At 41.2% G+C, this 25,975-nt stretch overlaps 1 protein-coding gene across 2 annotated transcripts in view; it reads right to left on the bottom strand.

Annotated features, from left to right (window-relative positions):
- Positions 1-1,508: 1,508 nt before the first annotated feature.
- Positions 1,509-25,975, bottom strand: part of ZNF365 (zinc finger protein 365) — a 25,727-nt gene continuing 1,260 nt past the window's right edge. The window contains exons 2-5 of one of the 2 annotated variants that reach the window (XM_010857410.1): positions 11,183-11,363; positions 5,017-5,054; positions 4,032-4,291; positions 1,509-3,124 (exon numbers count right to left, since the gene is read on the bottom strand). In XM_010857410.1, coding sequence (XP_010855712.1) covers positions 4,036-4,291; positions 5,017-5,054; positions 11,183-11,363 — 475 coding nt within the window. In that variant the 3' untranslated portion in view covers positions 1,509-3,124; positions 4,032-4,035. Of the gene's footprint in view, positions 4,292-5,016; positions 5,055-11,182; positions 11,364-25,975 lie in introns of both variants that reach the window. The other variant, XM_010857409.1, reaches the window with a different exon arrangement.

The raw sequence follows: 25,975 nt of genomic DNA on the forward strand, positions 1-25,975 counted from the left end.
TGGTCTTAGAAGAATCCTCACTTTTCAACAAGGTGACCCACTCCATGTTGCACTCAGACATTTTTCCGTTAATGACTTAATACCTGCTCCTTCAGGACTTCCACTCACTGTCTTAGTAATGTCTTTTGCAACCACAAAAAATTAGTATTCTTGCTTATGGCAACACTTCAGATATTCAAGGGCAGCAGCTGTGTCTCCTCGCCTCATAGCACATGGGTACCAAAGCTCTCATTCACCAGCCCAGACACCTGCCTGCACATACACAAAATTTATTTACCAGCATCCCTGTCCCAGGGCGGGGCTTTCCAGGTACAGCTAGCGGTAAAGAACCCACCTGTCATTGCAGGAGACATAATGAGATGTGGATTCGATCCCTGGGTTGGGAAGATCCCCTGGAGAAGGGCATTGCAACCCACACTAGTAATCTTGCCTGGAGAATTCCATGGACAAAGGAGCCTAGTCGGCTAAAGTCCACAAGGTCATAAAGAGTCAGACATGACTAAAGCAACGTAGCATAGCATAGCCATTATAGGGTGGGCAGGATCGCCAATCTTGCCTGTGCGTGAGCTTCCTTGAATGGAAAAAATTCATTTCTGGTATGGAATAATGGCTGCAAACCCGGAGTAAACATATCATTGGGCTACAGGTTGAAGATCCTTTTTTTAAATAAAAAATTCAGATGTGTGCATTTTTTACTCAGAGAAAACACGGACAAAAAAGAAAAAAGAAAAGAAAAAAATTCACCATAAGAAAAACAATTTCTGAAGTCCCCCACCCTTTTAAATATTTGAAATGTTTCCAGGGATTGTGTTTGGTTCCTGCATGCATGCCATCTCTGGAATTCAGTTTTCAAGGACCCAGACTGAACAGAATTGAGATACGGGGATTTATTTATGTTTTCTAATGGCCATAGATAATCAAGAATGTCACAGTTATTTCTCAGGAGCATTATAACCTGGTGAACCCATTAACTTCAACACAAGTAAGCATAAGAACAGACCGAGTCATCTCCCTAACGGCTCTAACAGCTCCTGAACAAACGGAATCCCCTGCATTTTCCTAATTCCATGGTTCTTAAAAGACCATGGCTGAGTAATTCTACTTGTGACACAACTCGGTTAACTATCCTGATCACTTTCTGAGCCTTATAATGACTAGGATGTATAGCACATACCATCTGAGATACACACTGTGAAATCTGTTCATGGTTTTTGCTAAGAGCTGACAAGTTTAAAAATACATTGTAGGAAAATTACTCATGGTTGTGGAGGAAGATGGGAGAAAAGTGCCAAATGAGCTTTTAATGAGGACTTCTCAGTGTGAACATATGTAAAAAGAACCTTTGGATAGAGGCATTGTGATAAACAAAAATGATCCAGCTAAGCTCTTAAGAAAACTTACAGGTACAAGATCATGGTGTGTATATGTACAATGAACAGCTTATTCATGAAGAACCAGCTTGGCTCCCCAGAAACATTTCAGCTAGACAAAACATACCAACACATTAGTCATAAATATAGTTTTATTATTATAATATTTTATAATCTAAAAACCTTTATTTAAAATCCAGGAACAAATATTCCAACTTCCATACAACAAAATGACCCTGCAGAATACCGGAAAACAGTGTCTAAGTAGTCTGAACTTTTCAGTTAAGGATCTGTAACCTAGTTTTGGGAAAAGAGAATGAAAGCAGGTTGAAACAAAGACTTCCTCCTTACAAAACAAATAATAAAATTAGATCCATTCTTCAGTTTAAACTGTAACATGTTTTCCTAGAAAACTTTGGTGATTTCTGAAAAAGACCAACTCTGAGGTTGACTACCCATGAGCACAAAGAATGCATTTAAAAATAACACCCAAGTGGGACATGGCACAAGGCTCAGCCCATGGCAGGTAAATGGGATATCCCTTAGAATGAGGTGGCTCGCATGTTTCAAAACCAAATTTATGTCTCTAAGGAAGCACAATATACATAATGCATTTCCTTATATAAGGATCAGAATTTAGTTGCAACTTAAAAAAAGTTTAATATAATAAACCTTAAAATCATTTGTCTTGTATAATGTACACAGAGTAGATAGGGCATTACGGTGCTTTCTGAAGATCACTGGGTACCACTGTTAGAGAGAGCTGTCATGCCCTCAAGGCATATTAAATGAAAACTGAAAACGTAAGTTACATTAAATAAAATGGGAAAAAAATCTGGCTTATACTACCTTTAAAAGCAAACTACTGTCATTACACACACACATTATGGGACAAAGAGCATGCAATACAACAAACCAGTCAAATTTTTAGTATGTAAAAGGTAAGTGCAATCATGGTATATAAACATCAATAATAAATAACCTTGGAAGAGGTTAATTCTCCAAATAAACAGTTATTTTAACATTACAGTTTTTACCGTGTCATCCTAACAGTGATATTCACAGCAATGTTTTTTACCACTTGATAGCTGCCTATACACCACGTGAAGGGCCTATCCCCATGAGTTGAAAGTCAAGTGAAGATTCAAAAACCAACATTTTCACTATGATAGGCTCAAAGTATTTGTATAAATTACACTTTTCAATTTACTGGCATTTTACGTAATTGTTTTGTTACCTATTTTTAATGCACTGCTAATCTGATGCTTATTGCAGTAACAATCATAATCCTACTAATGTTAATTAGGTTAAGCTTTAATTTCTAAAATCAGAGAATTCAATTTACATGAACATATATAGTTTAAAAATCACCCACCACAAACATACACCTTTTTCATGAGTATTTAAAAATAAATTATTAATATACTTGACATATACATTTTGTATTTGTTATATATATATTATATGTATATAGTTGTGGACATAACTGTTCTTGTTTCCAAAGGAATGTCAGCACTTACAAACTCTGCGGGAGACCTGATGATATTGCTAAATTTTAAAAACTAACACAGAAATTTATTCTTGAAGAAAACTATAAAGCAGGAGGTTCATGACAGATGGTTCTTTATGGAAACAAAGGCCATTTTAGGGAGGCAGAGAGGGGAGGATGATTTCAGATTCTGGATCCCACATGCACTGTTTATTTCGGAAATCACTTTAGAAAGCCATATACAACAAATACATCAGGTACTCGGCTGAAAGGTAAGAACGTGTGTTTTAGTCATAAAATGGCACAGAAGCAGCAAGAGATGGAAAGTCAGGCCAGCAAGGAGAAAGTCATGCCTATAGCTGACAGAGAGGCTGCTAATAAACCACCCCCCACCCCACCACCCGGGGGAGCAGGTCTTAGGAAAGAGCTGAGTAACATCTGTGGTGTCTCCTGGGTGGCTCGCAATGCACTAACTGTGTAGTCCACTGGTATCTAACCTTTCTGACCCTGAACTGCCGACGGGTGCTGAGCATAAGGGTTTTACTGTCCTCCCCAACCTCAGCAGTATAAGCAGCTATTAAGATAGAGGCTGGCAGCACAGTCTTAGAGTGCAGAATACTCAGCCAAGGAAGAAAGCAGAGAGGCACCAAAATAAGAATGAACATGCATCCAGAGAAACAAAAAACCTGAATCGAACAAACTGGAAAACAGTCTGTCGAGATGACAACTGAAGTCTAATGGGATGAGTTCTTGAAGCAACCCCAAAACTGGAATCTCGATTAACCAGAATTTTCAGGGAAACAAGAAGCTTTATTTTGGAGGCTCCCAAATTAACTGACAGTGAGGTTAAAAACAAAAAAATTTTTATTTCATAGAATTTTACTGGGCCAATTATTTTAAGAGCTGGAGCTAGCTTCATTTTACTAAAACTTTGGAATAAGACTGATTTCATTATTTTAAAAACAATTCTGTAATCTGCCTCCTGCTTCCAAAAGGGACTTGTAAAAAAGCCTGGTTCACCAAGATTCCCATTTGTTAAATTCTGGTTAATCCAGGTCAATGCCCACATTGACATGAAATATGTTTTATAATGCAGTATATCCAAAAGGACACTACTGATGCCCCTAGAACACAATTCCCAAAGCCCAGTGCTGTGGTCCAGAACCACCCACCGTTTTAGATGATGTTCACGATGGCTGTTGGCTTTTTTTTGGCCATCTTGGGTCTGATGTTGCCTTTCCGGCCAAACCCCAGAGGCTCCCCTTTCTTTGCTGGTCTGCAGAGTTCTCTTGGTGACTCGGTCTGCTCATGCAGGGACTTAGCGGGCTGCACGCTGGCTCTGTCATCCTTGGCTTTTTTCATCCTTCCCTTTGGATGGAAATGGGTCTTGAGATCAGGGTGGTTATACACAGAATGCAGGTGCCCTCGGCTTCTACAGATGATTGTGGGAGGAGGTAGATAAGCAGAAAGATTTAAGTCTTTAATAGAATAAAAACTACTCATGGCACAATCACTTCTATGTGCTAAGGTGGCAGTAATGCTCCAGTAAAACAAGTAATATATTGTATACTGATACTTTTCCTTCCACATTGATACGATGGCCTTCATGAAAATGATCTCATGATACTAAATTCCCAGGGAGATATTACTAGTCTTATTTACCAGTGATAGAACCTGAGGCATAGAAAACCTAAATGACTATCGAGGGTAACAAACAGTGGTCTATGGAGAAGATGAGACCAGAACCTAAACCTTTTGACTATTTAAGTGACTTCTAGGGGATTCAAACAAATCTGTAGTACAGCTATCATAAAGTATATGATTCACAGTATAAATTTATGTATAAAATATATATATCAGTGTGCACACTACATTAATAGCACTATAGGGTTACTATGACTACACAATAGCACAATACGAGAAAGTTCTATTACACAATACTTTAAAAAGACTCCTGTAGTACTATCATACTGCCATATACTCATAGACCATTAGCATAAAAGTCACATCCACATTTTTAGAAAGGTAAATAAGCAGGTAAATTTTCACCTGAAGCTCTCAAATACATTTATATTATAGATACCATAAAAAGTGTAACAGGAAGGCATGTCATGCAAACATTAATCAAATGGTCTAAGTATAAAAAGATATACATACAGGCATTTGGGCTTCCTATTTGAGGAGATATCTGTAAGCTGAAGGAAAACAAGACAAAATATTACTTTCACTTAAAGGTTGGGTTTGGTTGTATAAAAATCCTCCTTATGTTTTTGAGAAACTGTATTCCCATTAAGGAAGCCAGTGACTGTTATCAGGAGCACAGCCCATGGCACCATCCATCACTGCAGTGAACAAGAACAGTTCGTGCTCAGCTCTGCTTACTCAGGAAGCCTCTGTGGCTCCCTGTTCTGAGAATTCCAAGAAGCCAGTATCAGCAGATCTCAAAAATTTCAAAAAGTTAAACAGCCCCTCAAGAGAACAACATTTGAAGAAACATGTTTTTAAAAACTGGAATGATGTGCCATTATTTCTCGATTGATTCAAGCTGTATTTGCAGCTAATTTACACAGCTATGACTGGTCACAGTGTATCAACTAAAGGGAAAATTGGCACAAATTTATTTATTGCCTAAAATACATCATTTCTAACATGAGAGCACACAAAAACCCAACTCCACAACTGTCCTGAGGCCATCTATCATTGAGATAATTTTCCACTCTCATTGAAATATCTGCATGCACTTTTGTGGCTGGGCTCAGAATACCGTTTGCAGAATAAATTGATAATTATCATTTTGTGTTCCAGATGTCACCAAACACTTTATAGGCAAGTGTATTTTCAGTGTATTCCCAAGCTTCAGTTCCCAACCTCCCGCATGCAGCCTTCAACTAAAAGAAGTGCTGTCACATTAACAGGCAGATTGACAGAAGAAGAAGGTGACAAAGAGAATGTGGAGAAAGGGCCATCCTGGCCCAGGATGGCCAACATCCACCCCTGCTATACTCAAGTCACCCAAAAAGCCAAGCCTGACAGAACAGGATCTTCCTCCAAGTTTTCTGTATGCAGCTTAAGCCGTAGACAGCAGCAAATCAGAAAGGGTTCTTAAACAGACTTCTTGGTGGCCAAGAAGGTGAGATAGAATTCCTGCCTTCTGCCTTGGGACACAATTGAATGTCACATTATTGCCAACCCTGTCCACGCTGGCTGGGTTTGGCATGGGATTAGTAAATTTGAACAGCAAAAGGCACCTTCCTTGCATGAGGGTCCTGAGGTCTTGTAATATACAAAGAAGGCCCCAGCAAACACCAGACTGGCAGCTTCTGGGAACTCTGGAGGCATCAGCATTTCTACTGTCTTTCCTCCAGTCCGCCCATACTCCCTGCTCCAATCAGTTGGGCTCCTTGAATGGATTCAGTGTCTCTATAAACTGTAAAAACTTACAGGGTTTTTCTTCCTTTAAATACTTCCCCACTTAAAAAAATCATTGTTATAGAGATATAACAAAATGTTTTCAACTTTATGTGTGTATGTAAACACATAATGTGATGATTTGCTGCATATGGGTACATAATTCCCTTTGGAATTTTATTCAAAAGTGTGTGTGTGTGTGTGTGTGTGTGTGCGCGTGCATGCACACGCGTTTGCGCATGCCCGCACATACACACATACACATGTTCCCTTACTGGGGAAAAGGCCAACAGTGATCTGACGGATTATGAGGTTTGTGGGTAGAGGTGGTGCCTGTGATAACGAATTTCCTCTGCTCTCCTCCCTGTGAACACAAGAGGCCAGTGTTCCTTCTGGATCCACAGCTGTAGGCAGATGGAAACGCTCTTCCCACTCAGTCAATCCACCTACCTCCATTTTTTCCTGGTCCAACTACTCTGTCTTTTTATTTAGGGAGAGAAGGGTATGACGATAGGTATCAAGAGAGGCCCTGATCAACATTTCTGGTTGAAAAAAATATAAATAACCTTGTAGTGAGAGCCAATCTAAGTACTTCTAAAGCACAAACATGGTGTCTCAGGATATGACAGCTTTTGGGAAACTGGAAACCTAGCCCTCCTCCAACTTTCCTCTCTGTATATACCCAACTTTTTAGGCCAAAACCATGAATTTGTTCTTGACTCCTCAGTTTCCCTCACCAGCTAAATCTAATCCTTCATCCAGGCCAACTGGTCCTGTTAATTCTCCTCCAAGAACATACCCTGTACCTTTTATTTCTACTTTGGCTCTATCTGAGCTGCTGTCCCCTCTCACCGGCCACAACATAACCCATGTCTTATTCTTGCATCCCTCCATCAGTTCCTCCAGAGCGGCACAGTGATTCTGCTAAAACATAGATCATCTCCTACTTAAAACCTTCCAATGGTTTTTCCCTACGTGTGATGGAACAGATCCACACTCCTTATATGACCAAGAAGCTCCTGCCTGATCTGGACCCCTCCTGCCTTTCCAACTTATCTCCCGCCACTCAAATGTGCCAAGCTTATTCCCTCCTGAGGCAGCTGCACTTTCTATTTCTCTGCCTAGAATGCTCCACTTCCAAATTTTCCAGAACTGCCTCCTTGCCATTTAGGTCACAGTGCAAATGCTGCCTTTTCAGCGGGGCTTTTCTCGAAAGCTTTTTGCTAAAGCTAAAGTGACCATCTCAAACGTGTCATCTTACTTTTTTCTTCATAGTAGTTATTCACTATACGGAATTATCTTCCTTATGTGTTTGCTTATTGTGTGTCCCTCCTCCCTGAGACCAGGGACCTCATCGATCTCGTTCACAGCAGTTTCATCAGCACCCAGTAAGCGCTGCGTCCCCAATAAATACGGTAAATGAATTACTGCTAGCACTAATTTAGCAACCTGCAGGAAATAAATGCAATGCTTAAAATAAGATTATCCAAGCTATTTCATGACCTTCTATTTGAGCAGGTCTGTGAGTAATTCTGGCAGATGGTATACTAGGTCACTTTGTGTCTAATTCGACAGCATGTTTCAGAGCATACAGACAAATTATCTGAGTAAGCACATTGCGTTTTTAGAAATCAGCCAGGTGAAAAAGAACATAAATGCTCAAGGGGATTAATGCCGAAACATTATTTCAGAAAAGGCGCTAATTGTGAGGGGGAAGGAAATTTTTCTAGTGCACAAAAGAATCTTAAAGCTAGAAAGAATAGAGGTACACATCAATCTAAAGATGTCATTACTCTCTGGAGGGGTAATGAGAAAAAGAGGGAGGAGGAGAGAGGGAGGGAGGGAGGCAGGGAAGAAGGGAGATGAAGAGGCAGTGTTGTTTCTGCAGAGCAGCCTTGGTGGAAATGGGGAGAGCCGGCCAGGCTGGGGATGGCATTACCCACGGTTCTGGAGGAGGGAGTTTAGGTGCCGGGAGTTGAAATTTCTGCTGCATCCTGGGGTGCACCCGGGCAAGAAGCTCTCCCAGGCACAGCTGAGGCTCCAGAGGCCTGCACCTTCTCTAAGCTGAACCCAACAGGTTACTACAGATATGACCCATGGCTTATCCTGCTAAAAGCGTCCAAGTTCTTCCATGGCCAGACTGAGTAGTTAGATTACATCAAAGACATGGTAAATGTATTTTATTATGTAAAACAGACTAAGTTAAAAGGAAAAATGATTTTAGGATTCGTAGACTGTCTCATAACATGGCACATTATGGCCCAAAGTAGAGTTGAGAGGACTATACGTGAAAACAGGGAAAACCACATCTGCCCATTCTTTCAGAAATCAAACATCTCATCCTTGACACCTCTCAGGGCGATGTGTCCTCCCTCCAAAAGTCAGCTTACCTCGCTACAGCCTGATCATGCCCTGCTTACAGACATCTCTCATTTCTAAATTCCCACTCAGTCTCAACTGTATTTTATTTGACTTGAATTAAGTTCTTTCCTATGTGGATTAAATCTGAAAAAGGCAGATGGTGTCATGTTTGGGACATAAAGAACAAAAACATAAATATTTACTATTACATGTCCTACCATATTTGTATGTACACGTATACATATATACATGTATTTATGAGTACATGTGTGCATATATACATTATGCGTACCTACACACACGTATAGGAGAAGGCAATGGTACCCCACTCCAGTACTCTTGCCGGGAAAATCCCATGGGCGGAGGAGCCTGGTGGGCTGCAGTCCATGGGGTCGCTAAGAGTCGGACACGACTGAGCGACTTCACTTTCACTTTTCACTTTCATGCATTGGAGAGGGAACTGGCAACCCACTCCAGTGTTCTTGCCTGGAGAATCCCAGGGACGGGGGAGCCTGGTGGGCTGCCGTCTATGGGGTTGCACAGAGTCGGACACGACTGAAGTGACTTAGCAGCAGCACACACACATAATTTTATATCTATACATTTGACTACAAGAGCTGGGAGCTGTTTGACTTTTGATTATATGATAAAGCAGGTAAGAACTAATGACTGGCTATGTCTTTTAAAAGGTGTTCAGTTTCCAAGCTGGAAAAGTAAAGTGAGCAGAGGAAGTGAACACAGAAATACAAATAAAGGCAAGAACTAATGGGCTTCCTTTCTCTCTCCTTGCCTTCTATTATTTTTCTCTTTCTTTAAGAACTTCTTAATTTTGTACAATAAAAATTTATACATTTCGTAGCTCTGCGTTACTTATAAGCCTAAGTACTGAAAATATTATGGCTACATTTTAATTTTAGAACTCCTAACCACCAAAGTCAGGTGATGATCAGAGAATCTGAGAAGTTTAAAGCCTTATAGAGCATCTAGTCCAACTACTTCATTTTATAGAAGAATGATGGGCCCAGGAAGACAAACTGTCTCACCCAGTCAGAAGCAGGGTGGGAATGATCTAGAAGCCAGGCAGGCTCACCTCACATCTGGTCTCCATGATCTCATGCCACACCTCACTCCTGAGAGAGGGCAAAGTGGAAGGAAGAGGCAGGGAAGAGCTCAGAGTGTCCCTCTGTCTATGACTGGACTTGTAGTTTCCCAAGGAGGTGACTAGGGAACCAAGGAGGGGAATAAAGCTTCCTTCTCAGGAGACCACAGACACCCACCCAGAAAATAACAAATACGTCAGGTAGCTAAAACTGTTTTGATGACAGTTACGGAAAGCTCATAGGCATAACACACTGACTTCCTTCCAATCTACTTTGTTCTCAACCGCTTGCACAGTTGCTTGCACAGGGGCTTGCACAACTGCACAGCTGTAAGGCTGAGTAAATGTTACTACAGTAAGCACTGTGTAAGTCTTCATTTCTTCCCTTCCTCCTTGTCTCTGTACTTTCCTGCTATCTGTGTCTCTTCCTCTGGTCTTCCTTCTTTATCCACCTGCCTTTCATTTCATTCCTTCTTTGTTTATTTAATCATGTTTCCTGTTAAATCTTGGCTTCCAGACTGCTCAGCCTAAATTTTTCAATCAACCAACAGCCACCTTACTAATCTTTTCCTCATTTCAGGGTTAGTAAAAGAATCTTTTTAAATCTTCTGAGAAGATGGTAAGCATAAATAGAATTCAATTGATAATGAAAATGTTATAAATAAACCACTTTAGGTTTTAAAAAATCCATTCTTTGGCTTTGTTGTTTATACCATCAAGGAAACTGTATGGGCAGTAAATGTGACCACCCACATCCCTCATCTGAAGTGTGCTTATTTGTAAACCACCCACCTCCCACCCATCCTCCAAAGAGTCCAGGCAACCTTGATCAAGCCACTTATGAGAGCTGGACCTTCATCTATACTCAGGGTTCTCATTTGGGCTCTGGGGGTTTAAGTCCCTGCAACCATATGTAAAATCATATGCAAAATCCTATTATAGAATACCATTTGGGAATTTTGCTTAGTCTTTTTAAAAATCTATTTAAAGAATCTTTCACCTAGAGAGAATACCAACAAGTGTTTTCCTTCCTAATAAGGGGGGAAAAAGTGATTAAATCTTTCGCTAACTAAGAAGCATGAAAGTTTTCAGACGATTCCTTGACGAGCTCAAAAACAGGATAATACTAATAACTTCCTATCCACCTGACACATGATTGGGACAGATGATTTCTTTGGATACTTCAAACTGTTACGCTGCAACATAAACGTATTTCTACCACCTCAGCCTGGTGTGGAGCTGGAGGTGAAGAACTGGAGACCAGGCATCCAGGGTCTCACTTACTCCCAAGTGTCCTAGACTCACCTGTTCACTTCCGCGACACAGGTGTGGCTGGGGCCATGCTTTCAAATGATGCCTAGGAAATTTCTGCAAGTCATTCCTCAGCACCCTTTTCTTCTGTCCTTGACCCCACCTGTCGCATCACAACCCTCACGCCGGGCCTGCAGGACTCACCGCGTGCTCTCGGGGGTCCCCGCAGGGGCCGGGCCCCTGCCGGCTGTGGTAGTACTCCAGCTGCTTTTCCGCTAGCTCCACCCGGTGCAGCAGATTCTCTATGAAGTCCTGCAGCCGAGCTTTTCCTTGAACCTCCTTCTCAGCTGCTGTTTCCAGGAAATGGTTGAACGTAACCACCTCTCTGCAAGGCAAAAATGTCAGAACACAAAGTGGAGAACTGAGACAGGAATTCATTCATTCAGTGAATATTTACCGGGAGCCTACCCTGGCCGGCACCGCCCTATGTAGTATGGCCGTGTGTGTTGTGCTCAGTCACTTCAGCTGTGTCTGACTCTTTGCGACCCCATGGACCACAGCCCGTCAGGCCCCCCTGTCTATGGGATTTTTTCAGCAAGAATACTGGAGTGGGTTGTGAATTCATTCATTCAACTCATATTTACTGAGAGCCTACTATGTGTCAGGCACTGCCCTACATGGTATGGCCATAGCCATGATAAAAGACATAAAATTACATTTTAGTGATTGCATTGAGAGGTTACATTTTAGTAGAAGATAGTCACTATAAAATAAGCATATGTGTCAGTTGGTGATTAGTGGTAAGGAGGAAATGGAAACTGGGTGTAAGGGGACAAAGACTGACAGAGGAAGGAAAGGAGTAAGTGATACTGTAAACAGCAAAGACATCCACCTTTTGGATGGGGCAGCATTTGAATGGACACCAGGAAGCAAGCACAGCCGTGAAGACGCTGGGAAGAGCAAGCCGGGTCCTTGGTGGGAACATGCAGAATGGTCTCAGGTACAGAGCAGAGAGGGGAAGGGCGGATCGGCTGAGGCCGGGACCAGGTAGGGTCTCCCAGGTCAGCACGAGGACTCCAGATTGTATTATGAGACGGGAAACCACTGGCCGCTTCTGAGAAAAGTTCTGTCCTGTATTTTAAAAGTCTGGCTATTAGGGAAGAAAAGACTACAGGTAGGGAAGTATGGAAGCAAGATGCCACACTGAGCACCAGAACATATAAAATAGTCTATGTCCAATAGTATATTTTGAGCTAAGAATAAAACAGTCCAAGAACTGCCATCTTGAGTAGATCCAAGGTATGTTGAGGAAGCTACTATAGCTGACATAGGAGAAGCAACCTGCAGGCTGCCCCTCCCTAAAAAGTTGAGCAAAATACCTTCATCTACATAATTCATTGTGATTCACAAATCCAGAAAAATTTTAATAACTGTATTACTACTTTATATCTTATTTCTAATGCAAGTATGAAAATAATACTTCCCTGAGTTACAACTAAATAAGTTGTTTATTAAAAATTCGAACACATTAAATATATAATGAAAATATCACCTAAAATCCCATTATCCCAAGACCATCACCATTTACATTTGGTAATCGTCCTCACAAACATCTCTACAAATACACACACACACTAGTCAGCACCAACAGTAGGTACACAGTATCACAATTCTCTTATTTGATTTGCCTCACGCAATAACAAATCATGATCTTTCTGGCCATCCTCTTTGTATGTTTTGTCACACCCATTGGAGCAAATGACTTCAATAATTTCACTACCTGTTGGATACAATATTTATGTGTCTTTGAACTCTCAACCTTCAAGGAGTGGTCCCTCATTTTTCTGGCCATGTTCTACTCATGCAGAACCAAGATTCTAAAGAATCTGATCATTGTCCCCTAAACCTCTTTCATTTTAGATGAACAAATCCTATTTTTTTTTAAATCTAACCTCAGGCATTTGTTCTAGATAGTCAATTAAATTCTATTCCTTCTCTGAATCTTCTCGGCCTCTACTTGATTTTTATTTTCTGCTAAGCTCCATAATTTCTTGAGAGTACAACTTCATGGATGTTCAGCTCAGGAAGTTGGTGGTGACTTCCAACTCCTTTATTCTGTACAACTAGTCAGGTGGCCACTTTTACAATTAGTAATGATTTTTCTCTCACAAATATATTACATTATATTTTGCCATACTGAAAAGTTTCTGACACTTCCTACACAGTCAAGCATCTCTGCAAAACTTTCACAATTATATATTTATACAAACAGAAAAGAGACTGGTTCTAACAATGATTCACTCCAAAAAACTGCTCATCAAACTTGTTCTAGTTTCCTATCCAGATCAAATATAAACTCAGAGCCCATAAGAATTCCATTATCTTTCAGTAGCTAAGAAGTATTCACATATAAGAAGTAAGAGTCCTTTTGGAAAGTTCTCTTTTATAATTAAGTTCCAATTCTATTTCCAGATGTTTCCCATGAGCCCTGAATATAAGATGTACACTTTCAAAGCTGTTCAAGCCACAGAGAGACGCCAATTTTCAAGTTCTGCTGTCATTTGCCTTTGCTCTGCCTCCTAGGTGAGTCACAAAACCCCTAACCAGCAGCAAAACAGTGAGGGTCCATCCAGGTGTCACATGCAGCCCTGTCATGGTCCTTAGTTATAGTAGAGAACCTTTGGATGGAACATCTTCATACGGCTCAAAAGCACCACCAAAAACAAAGCCCAGGAAATGGCTACTCCTTCCTCTTTCCAAAATCACGGCTTCAATTTATGTGGAATCAAGCCCGTAATAAAGAGTCCTCTAGAAAGAGAGTGATATTCAGGATAACTGACTCTTGAAGCATCTCCACACTGGTACTTAAAGGAGAAACAACCAGAAACCCACAACCCTCTTGCCCACCAAAACCAAAAACGTAGAAAAAAGAGCCAGTGTATTTTTTCAGTTTATTTTGGTTTAAATATTTACTATATTTATCTCATTACAGAAGTATTTCACATTTATTATGAGAAATATAAAAAGTGATCTATGGAAGACCCAACTGAGCAGAAGCTCAATCACCTTTTCACTGTAACTCCACCATTCAATACATGACACATAATACTCAATAAATATTTATCGTAATCAATGTTTAAAAAGGACAAAGAAGAAACAAAATGTGACCCATAGTCCCATAACCCAGAGGTCACTACTGTCAAGATTCTGGTGTACTTTTTCCAGTCTTTTTTTTTTTTTCCTGCGCATATTTACTATTCTTGGGCTCTCAGGCTATACAGTTTAGAGTATAAGACATCAGTATTTGACAGCTTAATCCCACAGGATCAACATCTCAAAAGCAAGAAAACAAATCTGAATGCACTGCAGCTTATGATTGCGGCTGTATTTTTACATCATGTGATGTTTTATAACTGGTTCCATATGAAACTTTTTTATTTCATATAAAAGTTTTTAAAACATTAATGCCACTAGTTGATTATGTAGTGTTATGTCATGTTGTAAAAAAGAAGCATCTTTTTCTAACCTCCTTCATCCAATTATCTTGTGCCCTAAAGCTAAGACATTAATACCCTTTTTTCCAAACAACCTGGCATCAATACTAACCTAATTTCAGTTTATGGATGTTTCACATCAACTAAGAAAAAAAAAAAAAAAACAACCAGTGATGATTTAATTCTAAAAGAGAAGTTACACGAGAAAAGGGCTGGAGAAGTTCATCATACTGAGACTGTGTTTGGGTATCTGTATTAGATAAAAACAGGAATAAAAGCTGGTGATTAACAGTGGAATAATATGTGTGCACATATTCACATCCCCCTTTTCACATCCTGTTCAGTCTGGATTAACAATATCCAGAAACACCTATTTCCCCAAGGAATCTTGTGAACTTCCTGAATGAAAGAGAAAGAGCTTTAACTACTTTGCATTTGTGCTTTTTAAAATAATTATACTCCTAACAGTAAAATATCCATTCAAAGTGCAAGGCAGACCAATGGATTTCAATGGAGGGGAGGAGGAAATGTTTGTTCACTGGTGTGGTTTCAGATTCCACACTGCAATTAACCTTTGAGAAACTACCAATTGTCAAGCTTTGGCACAGTATCAGAGCAGAATAGCCACCATTCTCTAAAAGGCTATTAATGTACCTCTCCACTTTCCTACTACCTATCTGTGTGAGACTAGATTTCCTTCAGCTACTTCAACCAAAACAACAAATTTGCAACAGATTAAAGGCAGAACTAAGGAAGTTCAGCTGCCTCCTGTTAAGCCAGACATTAAAAGTATTTCCAAAATTTCGAAAACAAAACCATTCTTTTCACTAAATTGTTTTTGGGAAAATTGTTCTTTTTTGAAATATTTTCATTGTGTTAAACAAGTAATGGATTTAATATTGTTATTTTTATATGAATTAATAACTATCCTTTTTACTTCACTAAATTTTAATTTTTAATATAGTAAACCTTGATAGATAAAACCTCCACAGAGAAAAGTTTCTTGGGGTCCTCAGATTTTTTAGGAGTGTAGGGGGAACTAAAGCCAAAGAGTTTGAGAACTGCTGCCATACCATGTACAGTTCAGTTCAGTTCAGTCGCTCAGTCATATCCGACTCTTTGCGACCCCATGGACTGCAGAACGCCAGGCCTCCCTGTCCATCACCAACTCCCGGAGTTTACTCAAACTCCTGTTCACTGAGTCAGTGATACCATCCAACCATCTCATCCTCAGTCATCCCCTTCTCCTCCTACCTTCAAACTTTCCCAGCATCAGGGTCTTTTCAAAAGACTCAGCTCTTTGCATCATGTGGCCAAAGTATTGGAGTTTCAGCTTCAACATCAGTCCTTCCAATGAATATTCAGGACGGATTTCCTTTAGGATTGACTGGTTGGATCTCCATGCAGTCCAAGGGACTCTCAAGAGTCTTCTCCAACACCACAGTTCAAAAGCATCAATTCTTCGGTGCTCAGCTTTCTTTATAGCCCGACTCTCACATCCATACATGACTACTGGAAAAACCATTGCTTTGACTAGATGCACCTTTCTTGGCAAAGTAATGTGTCTGCTTTTTAATATGCTGTCCAGGTTGGTCATAACTTTTCTTCCAAGGAGTAACAGTCTTTTTATTTCATGGCTGCAGTCATCATCTGCAGTGATTTTGGAGCCCCCCAAAATAAAGTCTCACTGTTTCCACTGTTTATCCATCTATTTGCCATGAAGTGATGGGACTGGATGCCATGATTTTTGTTTTCTGAATGTTGAGCTTTAAGCCAACTTTTTCAATCTCCTCTTTCACTATCATCAAGAGGCTCTTTAGTTCTTCACTTTCTGCCATAAGGGTGGTGTCATCTGCATATCTGAGGTTATTGATATTTCTCCCAGCAATCTTGATTCCAGCTTGTGCTTCATCCAGCCCAGCGTTTCTCATGATGTACTCTGCATAGAATTTAAATAAGCAGGGTGACAATATACAGCCTTGACGTACTCCTTTTCCTATTTGGAACTAGTTCGTTGATCCATGTCCAGCTCTAACTGTTGCTTCCTGACCTGCATAGAGATTTCTCAAGAGGCAGGTCAGGTGGTCTGGTATTCAGAATTTTCCACAGTATATTGTGATCCACATAGTCAAAGGCTTTGGCATAGTCAATAAAGCAGACATAGATGTTTTTCTGGAACTCTCTTGCTTTTTCTATGATCCAGTGGATGCTGGCAATATGATCTCTGTTCTCTTCCTTTTCTAACACCAGCTTGAACATCTGGAAGTTCATGGTTCACGTATTGTTGAAGCCTGGCTTGGAGAATTTTGAGCATTACTTTACTAGTGTATGAGATGAGTGCAATTGTGTGGTAGTTTGAGCATTCTTTGGCATTGCCTTTCTTTGGGATTGGAATGAAAACTGACCTTTCCCAGTCCTGTGGCCACTGCTGAGTTTTCCAAATTTGCTGGCATATTGAATGCAACACTTTCACAGCATTATCTTTTAGGATTTGAAATAGCTCAACTGGAATTCTATCACCTCCACTAGCTTTGTTGGTAGTGAGGCTTCATAAGGCCCACTTGACTTCACATTCCAGGATGTCTGGCTCTAGGTCAGTGATCACACCACCGTGATTATCTTGCTCGTGAAGATCTTTTTTGTACAGTTCTTCTGTGTTCTTGCCACCTCTTCTTAATATCCTCTGCTTCTGTTAGGTCCATACCATTTCTGTCCTTTACTGAGCCCATCTTTGCATGAAATATTCTCTTGCTATCTCGAATTTTCTTGAAGAGATCTCTAGTTTTTCCCATTCTATCATTTTCTTCTATTTCTCTGCACTGATCACTGAGGAAGGGTTTCTTATCTCTCCTTGCTATTCTTTGGAACTCTGCATTCAGATGCTTATATCTTTCCTTTTCTCCTTTGCTTTTCACTTCTCTTCTTTTCACAGCTATTTGTAAGGCCTCCTCAAACAACCATTTTGCCTTTTTGCATTTCTTTTTCTTGGGGATGGTCTTGATCCCTGTCTCCTGTACAATGTCACAAACCTCTGTCCATAGTTCATCAGGCACTCTGTCTATCAGATCTAGTCCCTTAAATCTACTTCTCACTTCACTGTATAATCATTAAAGATTTGTTTTAGGTCATACCTGAATGGTCTAGTGGTTTTCCCTGCTTTCTTCAATTTAAGCCTGAATTTGGCAATACCATGTACAGTGCACGCTAAGTCACTTCACTCGTGTCCGACTCTTTGCGACCCTATGGACTGTAGCCCACCAGGCTCTTATGTCCACTGGAATTCTCCAGGCAAGAGTACTGGAGTGGGTTACCATTTCCTTCTCCAGCAGACCTTCCCAATCGAGGGACTGACCCTGCATCTCTTACGTCTCCTGCATTGGCAGGTGGGTTCTTTACTACTAGCGCCACCTGGGAAGCCCTACCATATACACAGTGATCCTAAATCTCAGAACTCAGATGAGGGTGGACAACACAGGCTAGAACCCTGTACAGTGCAGCCAGAATCCCTAAATTTATTTACTCCACTATTCAGTAACTCAGCAAACATTTACTGAATGCTACCAGGTTTGGGATTAGTGCAACAGCACTTATGAACCAGTGGCCGTCCTCATGAAGCTTACTGTCTAACCCAAGGGTCAGCCAACTTTTTCTGTAAAGGGCCAGGAAGTAAATATTTTAACCTCTGCAGTTCATATGGTCTCTGTTGCAAGTATTCAAGTCTGCCTAGCACAAAAGAGCCACAGAGGCTGTGTAACAATAAAACTTCATTTATGGACACTGAATTTTGAATTTCATATAATTTTCAAATGTCATGAATTATTATTTGCCTTTTGAATTTTTTTCAAGCATTCAAAAAAAAAAAAAAAAACCAAACTATTCTTAGCACAGGGGCTCCACAAAAGCAGGTGGTGGGCTGGATCCAGCTGTGGTAAGGCAGACTCCCCACAGAGTAGGGACGCAGACATTAAAAGAAACAAACATGAAGTTACAAAGCTGAATGTGACTAAGAAAAAGAGTAACAACATGATGCTATCAGAAAGCGGAGTAAAAGACGTGTGGTTTTAAGTTCTCAATACTGACTCAGAATACAGTGCAAAGGTGGAAAGCAGATGAGAAGATAAGGGCAAACCTGAAATTCAACCCAGGTGTGGGTGCAGACCAGCTCTGGGAAAATTAACTGATTCTAGGCTGCTTCCAGCCCTATTTTTGACTTATTATTTATTTTTTTAAAGGTTAAATATGATTGAAATCAAGGTTTTAAGCTTCAACGGAGAATACTTTTATTTAAAGCAATATCTGATACTAAAGGAAAAAGATACCAGTATACAGTACAAGAAACTGGCCTGAAGCTCGTTATCATGCTGAATGATTTGCAGACCTAGAAATCTGTCAGTATCCTGAGATGCACAGGTATACAGAAAAAGTCTAGAAGGAGGCATGAAGGGAAAAAGCCCCTTCAGTACAAAATTTTATTTAGAAAGAAATATCTGTTCACTTATGCACTCATTCATTTGCAGGATAGCTATAAGCTCTAAAACATAGGTCATACTTCATTTTATTACAGAATGAATCCCTTCAGTTACTTCTTCAGAAGTAGGTTACTACTACTACTACTAAGTCACTTTAGTCCTGTCCAACTCTGTGCGACCCCATAGACAGCAGCCCACCCGGCTCCTCCGTCCCTGGGATTCTCCAGGCAAGAACACTGGAGTGGGTTGCCATTGCCTTCTCCAATGCATGAAAATGAAAAGTGAAAGTGAGTCAGAAGTAGGTTACAGACAGGTTAATTTCAGAAAAATCAAAGATACACTGTCTAGAAGCAGGTGGAGAGACAGAGGGAAATGCATGTGAACGCTCCGTGGTGTTCACTGCGGTTTTACACTGGCAGTGAACCGTGCATTGTTACTGAGGGACGGCACACTGATCATATCACCCACTGTAATCTACTGTCAACAAACCATTTCCAGCTTTCACGGCCATCCTGTGAGCCTTCAGTTCACCTTGGGCCTCATCAAGGCACATCACCTCCTCTCTGCTCCAGCATTAGTTCACTCCCCTCAGCCTCCAAGCCAGATGCTTACTTCTGCACACGCTGTTCCCTCCACCAGGGTCCCTTCACAAGCCCCCTCTTAATGATCCTTCTAGCCTCAGGCTCCCAACAGGCCGGCCCCTAGACATGGGCGAGGCGATCTGCTGTGTTCTCCCACAGAACCTGGTAGCCTGCCACAGCACACTCCAGGGACTAGCTGTGCCATCGACACCATCAACCACAAAACCAGGGACTTCGGGGTCCTGGCCTGCCTCTTCACTGCGACTCCCACAGCCCCTAGCGTGACACCAGAACACATCAGGGTCTCCACAAACTTCTGCTGAATGCGTGAAATGTGTTATTAATAACTCCATCTTTAGTCAAAAATCTTGAACTGACTAAAAGATTCTGAGGTTTGTTTGTCTCTTTTGCCAGAGAATTATTGGGCCGTAAAACAAGTAAGTGACCTACAACAAAGGTACCTACTGCAGAAATAGAGGTGGGATCTAAAATTGATGCCTCTTTTCTATTCTTAAACAACACTTTAACAGCTTCCATCCCAAGGGCAAAGCTCTACCCCGTTATTTAAATTTCATTTTGCATTACTGATTTATGAACCTCTTCAGAGTATACGAAACGGTAAAAATACCCCTGGTTAAAAATAGCCTAGCTATTGATCACAGAGCACCTCAGACAGAATGTAATGTCACCCATGAGGCAAATCCTAAAACTAGAGCCAACCGCTTCCGAGTGCTGGAAGCCTGGCTGCTCACTCAGAGCTCGGGGTCAGCTCCTGTGTCCCTGGAGGAGCCCACAAGGTGGAATCCACACCTGCTACACGTCAGGAGCCACATCACACTTCCACTCGGGTCAGCCCTTTGCCTCATCTTTCTTTCATGACCTCCTGGAACACACCAAAAAGAATACAATTCTAATTAAGGACTTAAAAAAAAATAAGAAGAAAATCAAATTATTCTTATTTGCTCTAAATAGATCAAAACCACATCCTAAGCCCCTCAGTCCAGACAGAGAGGGTGGAAGGGGAAGGGAGGACGGACATGAGAGAGACACATAAGGGGCTCCACAAATTTCTGCTGAATGCATGAAATGTGTTATTAATAACTCCATCTTTAGTCAAAAATCTGTAACTGACTAAAAGATTCTGAGGTTTCTTTGTCTCTTTTTCCAGACAAGTACTGGGGCATAAAACAAGTAAGTGACCTACAACAAAGGTACCTACTATAGAAATAGAGGTGGGATCTCTTTTACAAAATTTGAAAATTTTGGGGGGGTCTCCAAATTTTATCAGAGATCTAAGAGGGCATGTTTGACATCCTGTTTTTTCCTACATTAGTCTGTAAGTCTGCACGGACCACAGCCTGCATAGGGAGGACTCCATTCAAATAAATGCATTAAAACATGGAGCAGACACCTCCCTGTTCCACTGAACTCTCCATCTAACGTGAATTTTCTAAGCCTGCTTCCTAGCTATGGGTCAGTCTGGAGACCAAGTTGCCCGCTCTCTGCTTTAGTTGATCAAAGATGGGAAAGTGGGTTCAGTTGTGCAAAGGAAGTTACCAAGTCAAACTTGTCTTTCAAAGGATAGCATTCGACAGCCAGCTCTGGATAGAAACCTAAATGGACATTCCTAGCTCAAGCCACCCCTGGGATGTCTCTTTTAACACACCCCTCATGATGTTTAATGTCTGACTTATCTGCCCATCTACTCCTGTCATAGAAGCAGGAACTGGACTCCTTTGGTTATCACTGTATGACCAGAACCCAGAACAGTACCTGGCACTCAGTAGGCACTCAATAAAGAGTTGTCTTCTGGCTGACACCAGCCTGGGAACAGGACAAATGATGAAGGAAGAAAGTAAAGGTCATATCTATGGCAGCTTGCAAGGGAGGAGTATGGAACGACATGGAACTACAAAGAGTCCCCCTCACTGCCATCCAAGGCTGGCAGTGGCACATACTCCACCCTGACTGGGCATGAACATCTAGAGGGCCACGTTCACAGCCCTTGTTGGAAGCTAGAAGTCCTGAGCTGGTGTTCCAGAAGCTTCATATCATAACTATACTGATGATGCCGCCATTCCCCATTTCCCAACACTTCTGATGCTAAATGATGTCACCATGCCAGGCCTCTCAACACAGCAGAGAAGTAAGCCCATTCCAAAACAGGCCAGATTTGGTATTACCTAAGTCTTGATGCTCTGGGCAAATAACCCATTTTCAAAAGTCTGGCTGAGTGAATTAATGGAAAAGGCACTCAGCAAAGAGACAAGAAATTCGGGTTCCCATTTCAGGTTTGTTACTAAATTTTTGTCCCTGTCATTCTACTGTTTCAGGCGTTATTTCTGACATGTGTAAAATGAACATGGTTTCTTTCCAGAACGGAAAGTACACAGTCCCCTCGGGGTTCATCTCTAATAGTCACCTCTCTGATGTCCTTCAATGTCACTGTCCTCCGACTACCAGTGCAAATCCCACCTTTCCTCCTCACTCTTCAGTGTGGCCTCAACACAAGGGAAAACCCTTTCTCCAATGTTCATCAGCTTGAAACCGTGGTTTGTATTTAAGCAGTGAGTTTGAACATGGGTACGACTTATTCTTCCTATGTAGTGTGGAAGCTTCTTAGGGAAAAGGACCAAGAATGTTATGCGTTCCCCCCGCCCCCACACCACACACACACCTAGCACAGCGCTGGGCACATCACAGGTGCTCGGGCAGGGCTTTCCAACCTTGCCAGCACCTGAGTATGAAGTAAATTTAGGATTACTGCTACTACATGGATGTCCTCTGAACCCCAGGTAACCAAATCGGCCAGGAGTCAGCTACAATCCAATCCATGTCTATCTTTCTAATTAAGGGATACCCTACTGCAAGGCTGGCCAGGGTCGATTTACCTGATCATGGACAGTGCTACCTACAAGCTCTAAATATTCTGGGACAAGTAAATACAGTATCTGTTTGCATAAGACTTTTAAAATTGCACAGACTGAAAACAATGGGCAGTTTCTTTCTCGGATGTGCACTCCAGAAACAGAGATACCTCTCTGTGGAGGTACAATGAGACTCGCACAAAAGTGCAAAACTCTGCCAATTCAAACAATCTCTTACACAGCATATAGATGACTTCTATATCCAAGCTGGTTCAGCCTATAGATAGCCTCAAGGCAGAATCAGCCCCTAAGTCTTTTATTTCAGTATGAAGAAAAGGATTTTTTTTTTTTTTTTTTTACTTCAGCAGACTGCACGGCTTGTGAGATCTTAGTTCCCAAACACAGACCAGAGATGGAATTGTGCCCTGTGCAGTGGAAGTCCGGTGTTTTAACCACTGGACTACCAGGTAAGTCCCAAAAAGGATTTTAAAGTTGAGGGGGAAATCCATAATCAAGAGAACCTCATGAAAATGTCAAAATACTAGAAGTCTGCTTATTTTTTAAACCAAATCTACCATCTGTATCTTAAAGGGTCCCCGGAGTTTAAGTCAATTTCAAATGGGACTGTAACAACCTACTTTTTCTCACAAATGAGCCTCGAGAGCTGAGGAGACGTGGGTTCGATCCCTGGGTTGGGAAGATTTCCCTGAAGGAGGACATGGCAACCTACTCCAGTATTCTGAGCTGGGAAATCCTATGGACAGAGGAGCCTGGCAGGCTATAGTCCATGAGGTTGCGAGAGTTGGAGACTTAGTGAACAAACAATAACAACAACAAACAGGAGAGCACAGCTCCTGATGTGTTTGTTGGGCAGGCAGGGCCTTCCATACCTGAAAGGTCACCTCTTTTCTCTGGTGGAAGCCACAGCACTGGAAGGGAGTGGTGAGGGGGGAAGGAGCGTGGCTGAGCCAGGCTCATCTGGTCAGTCACCCTGGCATGACAAATGGACAGCTGGCCTGCTCTGCTCCCCACCCTGGGGTGGGGGTGGGGCTAGCTCTAGCCACCGAGGCTGCTGGCTACAGTCGCTCTCTCAGACCAAGAGCTCCACTGTCCTTCCTGGAAAGAACACTCTTTCAGTCCTATTTTATGTACAGAAAGAGTGATTATTTGAGGCATGAATACAGAAATTAATGGGACAGGCCAAACGAATGCGTAACAAAATGAAGACTTTGTTTATCTTATGTTTAAAAGTTTAAGGCAGTTTCACTACATTTTCACTTAAAGTGGTTTTTGTTCCGTTTTTGTCACTGCTGTTTTTCCCCTGGTAGTCCAAAAATGTCATACTAAAACTCAACTCATAATTTATCCTTAGGTATACACCCCAAAATGTGAACAAAGATATATGTACACGGACATTAACTGAGACATTACTTTTTAATACCAGGAAAATGGAACAAAACCCATGTACTCCTCAGTAGCAAACAGATTAGAACAGTATGTGTCATGATTCCACTGGGAAAACACAGTAACTCTATACGTGCACATAAAGTACCTATGACTGTATGCATGCGGGAAAGGTCCATAAGGATATCCACTGACCTAAACAGTGGCTGTCTCCAGAGAATGGGGAGGGGGATACCTGAAGAGGAGGGAGGACTTTAACACATACAATTTTGCCCTGTTAAATCTTATTTTTACGAATATATTTAGTTTTCTAATTGGTCCTCTGGTAACAGCACTGGATTAACCATATATAACATATTATCACTGCTGATTCATGCGTGGCCCACTTTTATTGAAGTTATTTGACCAGTGATTTTTCTAATAATAAAGCACCCTCGAACACAAAATGAAAGTTAGATCCTTGACAATAACCTGCTGCTGCTAAGTCACTTCAGTCGTGTCCGACTCTGTGTGACCCCATAGACGGCAGCCCACCAGGCTCCCCCGTTCATGGGATTCTCCAGGCAAGAACACTGGAGTGGGTTGCCATTTCCTTCTCCAGTGTTTTGATATTTGGCAAAACTAATACAATTATGTAAAGTTTAAAAATAAAATAAAATTTAAAAAAAAAAAAAAGAAAGTGAAAAGTGAAAGTGAAGTCGCTCAGTCGGGTCCAACCCTCAGCGACCCCATGGACTGAAGCCTTCCAGGCTCCTCCGCCCATGGGATTTTCCAGGCAGGAGTACTGGAGTGGGGTGCCATTGCCTTCTCCGACAATAACCTAGATCTAACCATATGCTCCTTCCTACCATCGTATTGTTTTCCCATGTTCCAGGCAACCACCACCCCAAAGCCCATCTCCCTTATTACTTGTGTACTTAATAAATAAAACATGACAAATAAATAAATGCACACAATTAATTTGGTTGCCTTTTAAACTGACTGCTCTTCCACCAAACAGAAATGTCACAAATTTAGCTCCACGCTCTTCTCTGCACATAAAGCAATGCCATCTGCCGTTTCCTCAGTGGTGCAGTGTTACTCACCCTTGGTGCTACAGCAAGTCAAGGCACTAACTTCCCACCAGGAAATACCAAGAGCCAAGAGCGAGACATTTTTCAAAGGAGATCATTTCCATAGGAGTAAAGTAAATCAGTGGCTGATTCAAATCTGTCCTCACCACATGATTTAAAAAAAGTATCTAGTTGAGCAGTGCAGGCTTTTTCTCCAGGCAGGCGGTAAGCATTTAGTAATAGCAAGTGATGATCTCTTTAATACATAGGATTTCTCAGCCTCTTACCAAGTGGAGGAAGCTTTAATTACTACATTTTAAGAGACAACACCAGATAGAAGAGTGCCAGAGGACAAAGAAAGCATGAAATTAAGTCAATCTGTATAGCACACCTCAAATTATTTGAAAACCTTCCTTTTAGGCTGTTTCAGTCAATCAATTTTTACTTCCTTTGGTTCTATGAATTCTGAGCCTCCACTTAAAATTAAACCCAACATTCTGCATTTGGGATATAACACTGCATTGTTACATATACTTTTCTAGTTTGAGATGAATCCATACTTATTGATAAGGAAATGCTTTTCCAAGTATGATAATTTTTAAACTAACAGCTTCTCCAATCACCTGTAATTTGTAAAAACCAGCGTCAACTCTGCAAGCAGGCATGACTAAGTCTAGTATTTTACAAAAAGAAAATTCTCAAACTTAAATCATAAAAGTATGGCAATCTCAGATGCTTCCTCTGGGTTTCCCAATGTCTGCTTCTTTGAAATAAAAATTATTATTAATAGATTCTCAGCTACTAATATTTAATTAACACAGACAGGTAATACAAAATGGCTAAGAAGCAAAAATTATTTATATTTAGACCATATTGGAGAAGGAAATGGCAACCCACTCCAGTGTTCTTGTCTGGAGAATCCCAGGGATGGGGGAGCTTGGTAGGCTGCCATCTATGGGGTCGCACAGAGTCGGACACGACTGAAGCGACTTAGCAGCAACAGCAGACTATATTTTTATATTTGAATAAGACAACATCTCATGTTCTTGATTTTATTACATGGAGTTGTCAATAAGACAGGGTGCCCAGCACTCCCTTTCTGCCTTCCCATTCAACTCAACACCCCTATC

This window comes from Bison bison, unplaced genomic scaffold, assembly GCF_000754665.1.
Source record: "Bison bison bison isolate TAMUID 2011002044 unplaced genomic scaffold, Bison_UMD1.0 scf7180017864380, whole genome shotgun sequence".
NCBI lineage: Eukaryota > Metazoa > Chordata > Mammalia > Artiodactyla > Bovidae > Bison > Bison bison.